Genomic DNA, 6265 nt, shown 5'->3' on the forward strand with positions numbered 1-6265 from the left:
GGAGGAAGAACGCGACACAATGTCTGTGACTGAAGTGGTGGCCACACTAGAGCACGCTCACAAGATGGCGGCGACACCGGAGCACACTCACAAGATGGCGGACACAACAGCATCTAGTCAAGTCACGGTTGATCATCATGAGTCGGGTCAAGTAACAGTTTATTATCATGAGTCTAGTCACAGCTGATCGTCATGAGTCAAGTCAAGTCACAGTTCATAATCATGAGTCAAGTCACAGCTAATCTTCCTGAGTCGAGTCTAGGCACAGTTGATCGTCATGAGACAAATCGAGTCACAGTTTATTATCCTGAGTCTGGTCAAGTCACAGCTGATCTTCATGAGTCAAGTCAAGTCACAGCTGATCTTCATGAGTCAAGTCAAGTCACAGCTGATCTTCATGAGTCAAGTCAAGTCGCAGTTGATCGTCATGAGTCAAGTCAAGTCGCAGTTGATTGTCATGAGTCCCGTCACGTCACAGCTGATCATCCGGAGTCACGTCACGTCACAGCTGATCATCCAGAGTTACGTCACGTCACAGCGAATCATCCTGAGTCACGTCACGTAACAGCTGATCATCCTGAGTCTCGTCAGGACACAGCTGATCGCCAGGAGTCTCGTCATGTCCTGTCTGTTGCACCCAGATCGCCAGGGTCAGTCTTTCGGTATCCCAGTCTGGTATCTAGTGTGAGGGATACACCACTGCGCCTGGAAACGCACATTCAACCTGTCATGTCAGGGTCAAAGAAACCCTTGCCGAACTCTCCCTGTATCCTGAGGGCAGTACTGTGGAACCTCCAGAGGTGGCGGCATCCACTGCAGAACCTCCAGAGGTGTCAGTAGTACCCACCGGTGAACTTCCTGTTTGTCCTGTTCCAGCCAAGGAGGCCGCCTATGAACTCTCTGCCTGTTCTGTTTCGGCCAAGGAGGCCGTCTATGAACTCTGTCTGTTCTGTTCCGGCCAAGGAGGCCATCAATGAACTCTCTGCCTGTCCTGTTCTGGCCAAGGAGGCCACCTATGAACTCTCTGTCTGTCCTGTCACGGCTATAAAGGCCGTTTACGAACTCCCAGCTTGTCCTGTCACGGCTATGGAGGCCATCGGGGAATCCTCATCCTGTCCTGTCACGGTTATGGAGGCCGTTTGTGAACTTTTGTTTTGTCCCAACCCAGCCAGGGAGGCTGCCCCTGGACGCTCAGTCTTGTCTATCAACCCCAATGTTCTGTCTGTGTTGTCTGTCTCTGCTCTCTCGTTGTTACAGTCTCCGCCATGGTCTCCTGATCAGTGTGGTTCACCGGGGGGGTTTCCTGCTCCCTCTGCTCCGCCGTGGTGGTCCTCTGCTCCGCCGTGGTGGTCCTCTGCTCCGCCGTGGTGGTCTACTGTCTGGTTCTGGTGGTCTTCTGCTCCACCGTGGTGGTCCTCTGCCCCACCGTGGTGGTCCTCTGCCCCGCCATGGTGGTCTACTGTCTGGTTCTGGTGGTCTTCTGCTCCGCCGTGGTGGTCCTCTGCTCCGCCGTGGTGGTCCTCTGCTCCGCCGTGGTGGTCCTCTGCCCCGCCGTGGTGGTCTACTGTCTGGTTCTGGTGGTCCTCTGCTCTGCCGTGGTGGTCCTCGGCCCGTTTATTCACCACCAGAGGTCACCCTTTCCATTACATTGATTCTTGCACAACACAAACTGTTGCATAGCACCCCGGACTACATATCCCATCATTCTTTGCACGATTTGCACACTGCACTGATTGCACTCATTGCACACAGCTGTTTCTAATCACCTCACTCACTATATAACACCCACTCTAACCACCTTTCTCTGCAGAGTATTGTTTAGCCTGTACCCCTTTCCGAGTCTCCGTGTTTTCCTTGTTTTGCCTTGCCTGTTTTCGCGGTTTCTGATCTTTGCCTGTTTTCCTGGATTTTTCCCTCTCGTCTCGCCCCTGTGATTCTGTCTGCTGATCGGTGACCTACGCTAGCCCTGGGACTATTCTTGTGTTTTGCCCGCCAAATACCTGTTTGCCATTGTTTGACCCTGCCTGTTTACCACGTCTCTTGAATAAAGCCTGCAGATGGATCCACACGTCTAACGTCTCGTCAGCCTCGTCACAACTAGCATCTCAGCCTGAAGGACACATCAACTGGGAAACTGGAGATGACATAGAAATTATGAGAAACAAGATCAAGATTTCACTGAAAAAACAAATCCTGTCTGAACCTGACAACAAAACACAACTAGTAGTATAAGGGTAGAAACTTAAAGGTAAACAGTTTAACTCAAGATGTCTGTGTTCTGGATTCCATCTTCAGCAAGAGAAAACTAATCACAATTCAGTAATTTGCATATTGAATTATGATTGCTTTTCTAATGCAGAAGATAGAAACATGCAAGAAAGAAACCCAAATATATAATTCAAATTATAACAGTGACATCATGGCTGTCAGTTACATTTGGAATCTCAAACATTCTATAAATCTACATCAATGGGAGATTTTCAAAAAACGGAATTTAAAAGTAACATCTATTTCCTGAACAGACTTTCAGTCTTAAATAGTATAAATTTAGCAAAAACAAACAAAAATTACCAACAAAACATAGTTCGAAAGGAGTCAGTATGTTTTGTGGTGAAGAAAATCAGATGAATTTCAATGCAGCACTCGCCTCATGAACAATAAAATCAAACATAAAACCGCCTCTGCTGCAGGACAGAACAGAAAATAAATCTATTCAAGCAGAATGTGTGCGAGGACAGCGAGCTCTCAGAACAAATGCCACAATGGCTTTGAGCAGCATCTTGACGGCGTCGAAACGCACGTGCCCCACGCTGCCCTTCCCATCCCTTCACCGATACTCAACCCTCCTCGACAGCAGCCAAAGGTCACGCGGTGTGACCCTAATCACAGAGAGGCCCAGGCAACTCTTGATTCACATTACGTATGTAAATATATCACTTCGCCAAATGATTTCAGTTATCTCAAAGGTACTTATAGCTTACAACAGCAAAATAACCAAAACCCACAACGACACTGGCCAAACAAATAAATATAGTAAGCAATAGGATACAAACGAGAGTTTATTTCCATGTTTTGCCACAAAATTACGTTTTATTATGTACGTAAAGCACATACTCTATTTCTCCCGCTCTCTCTCTCCCTTGACGCACACATAGTTTGCACACACGGATACATACGTGCTTATGTTGTTAGCGCTATCAGTTTTATCAGTAAAATAGTTTAGCAACTTAAAAGCTACATGACATTTCTCACAATCGAGGTAACAACAGCACTGTTCATGAAGAAAATTAACTTAAAGTTTCACTATTAGTGGAGACGCTGCTGCTGAACACTTTTGAGAGACACACAGACTCACAGAGGTAATTCACATGCTTTCTCTCTCTCTCTCTCTCTCTCTCTCTCTCTAATAACTCTCTAATGTTAATAGTTGCATAAGTCTGCTATCAACAGCTCTGTCCTCCGTTACTAGGTCTAAAATAACATTTTGGAAAAAGCAACAGAGGCGTTGGATGAGATGCGGAAGAAACTAATTCTACTCACAATAGCATTTTAAGTACAAAAACCGGAAAAATGCCTTGAAATATATTATCTGATTGATGTCTTGAGATGTGGCAACCATAGCATAAGTGGAATAATTTACTCTGGGCCGTTGAATTATTAGAAAAATAATGGCCCGGATTATTCCTTACTTATTGTGATGTTTTTATCAGCTGTTTGGACTCTCATTCTGACGGCACCCATTCACTGCAGAGCACACATTGCTGAGCAAGTGATGCAATGCTACATTTCTCCAAACCTGATGAAGAAATAAACTCATTTACATATTGGACGGCCTGAGGGTGAGCACATTTTTAGCAAATGTTCATTTTTCAGTGAATTATTCCTTTAAAGCTGAAGTTGGCAATACTGTTAATTCTAAACCTGCAAAATAGCCATTGAGACAAATAAACCTAAAGCAATTTCCTGTCTTGTGGATCAGTTCTGAATGCCACGATCTATCATATTTTACTGTGACTGTACAGCAGCGATCCAGACACCTGAAACAGCTCTTTAAAATGCGGAAAGCATGATGAACTTTACTGCATGTTTGGATAAGAACGTTTGATCATTGTTTAATGAATTACTGCTGCCATGATCAACGCAAAGTGCATAAAACATCAAATGAAATTCTAATTCTTGCTTTAGGTGGCTGCTAAAAGCACAATGTTAATTGTAGCAGGCAAATAATGCTGACTTTAGTGAATACGGCACAAGACTCATTTGAATACAAAGGAGGTGTGTTTGTGCTGAAAAGAATGACAAAGATTTAATTTACTGTAAAGACTCATGATGCAGCACTGCTCCGGCACTATCAACACCTGCTTAAGCTTCAACAAAACTGTTGAGTAAATTCATGCCTGTGGCTCTTTCAAATCAGCATTAGATTCATGTGCAATAATCAGGGTGTCAGGGTGTACTTCATTATTATTATTATTATTATAACTATGGTAGTTGTAGTTATAGTTTCTGAATGTGTTTAGGCTGCAATGTTTTCCATCTATGCTCTTCCTACTACTAATGTCAAGAATGACTGTGTGTATATACACACATACATATATATATATATATATATAAATATCCCAACACATCCCATATTTTTGTTTGTTGTTGAGGCACTTTAAAACGGAAAATTCAGTGTTGAATTCAAGACTCAAGATGCTTCAATGATGAATAATATCCTATGAAAATATACAAATCCAATCCTTACTTATTGTGATGTTTTTATCAGCTGTTTGGACTCTCATTCTGACGGCACCCATTCACTGCAGAGCACACATTGCTGAGCAAGTGATGCAATGCTACATTTCTCCAAACCTGATGAAGAAATAAACTCATTTACATATTGGACGGCCTGAGGGTGAGCACATTTTTAGCAAATGTTCATTTTTCAGTGAATTATTCCTTTAAAGCTGAAGTTGGCAATACTGTTAATTCTAAACCTGCAAAATAGCCATTGAGACAAATAAACCTAAAGCAATTTCCTGTCTTGTGGATCAGTTCTGAATGCCACGATCTATCATATTTTACTGTGACTGTACAGCAGCGATCCAGACACCTGAAACAGCTCTTTAAAATGCGGAAAGCATGATGAACTTTACTGCATGTTTGGATAAGAACGTTTGATCATTGTTTAATGAATTACTGCTGCCATGATCAACGCAAAGTGCATAAAACATCAAATGAAATTCTAATTCTTGCTTTAGGTGGCTGCTAAAAGCACAATGTTAATTGTAGCAGGCAAATAATGCTGACTTTAGTGAATACGGCACAAGACTCATTTGAATACAAAGGAGGTGTGTTTGTGCTGAAAAGAATGACAAAGATTTAATTTACTGTAAAGACTCATGATGCAGCACTGCTCCGGCACTATCAACACCTGCTTAAGCTTCAACAAAACTGTTGAGTAAATTCATGCCTGTGGCTCTTTCAAATCAGCATTAGATTCATGTGCAATAATCAGGGTGTCAGGGTGTACTTCATTATTATTATTATTATTATAACTATGGTAGTTGTAGTTATAGTTTCTGAATGTGTTTAGGCTGCAATGTTTTCCATCTATGCTCTTCCTACTACTAATGTCAAGAATGACTGTGTGTATATACACACATACATATAGCCTTAGAAGCCCCCGACTTAGAGCGCCGCCGGCCTCGGTCCCGCTGCGGGGGAGCGTGAGAGGCAATGCTCTGTTTTTGGACCTCCATATATGAGGAGCTGGTACCCGGCTGGGGCTGCTCCCGCCCCGCAGCCCCCAGAGCTATAGAACGGCGAGGGAGAAACCGCTGGAATGCTGCCGCCTGTTTACGGGCCTCCTGGTATCTGTCGACGACCGAATCGACGGCGTCGCCGAACAGACCAGAAGGCGCAAGCGGGGCATCCATAAGGCAGACCCTGTCCTTCTCTTTCATATCGGACAGGCTCAACCACAAACGCCTCTCCACCGCCACCAGAGCTGCCATGGACCGCCCAATAGCACGGGCAGTCTCCTTGGTGGCGGGAAGGGCTAAATCAGTGGTTCTCCTCAGTTGTAAAATGTCATCTGCTTTGACTTGCTCGCCTTCATCTAGCTCTTTTAGCAGGTCGGCCTGGTACACCTGTAACACTGACATAGTGTGCAGACACGCACCAGCCTGACCTGCTGCCGAGTACCCCTTGCCCACCAGCGCTGAGGTGGTTCGCAGCGGCTTGGAGGGCAAGACCGGAGCCTTCAGAGACGACGCCGCAC

The 6265-nt window shown here is 44.5% G+C and overlaps 1 protein-coding gene across 1 annotated transcript in view; it reads right to left on the minus strand.

Moving 5' to 3' along the window:
• Window positions 1–5930: 5930 nt before the first annotated feature.
• Window positions 5931–6265, minus strand: part of LOC107568578 (contactin-associated protein-like 4) — a gene marked incomplete at its 3' end in the record, with an annotated part of 103565 nt that continues 103230 nt past the window's right edge. The window contains exon 12 of the mRNA XM_016254544.1: window positions 5931–6125. Coding sequence (XP_016110030.1) covers window positions 5931–6125 — 195 coding nt within the window. The remainder of the gene's footprint in view (window positions 6126–6265) is intronic.

Source organism: Sinocyclocheilus grahami, unplaced genomic scaffold, assembly GCF_001515645.1.
Source record: "Sinocyclocheilus grahami isolate Dianchi unplaced genomic scaffold, SAMN03320097.WGS_v1.1 scaffold1259.1, whole genome shotgun sequence".
Classification (NCBI taxonomy): Eukaryota; Metazoa; Chordata; class Actinopteri; order Cypriniformes; family Cyprinidae; genus Sinocyclocheilus; species Sinocyclocheilus grahami.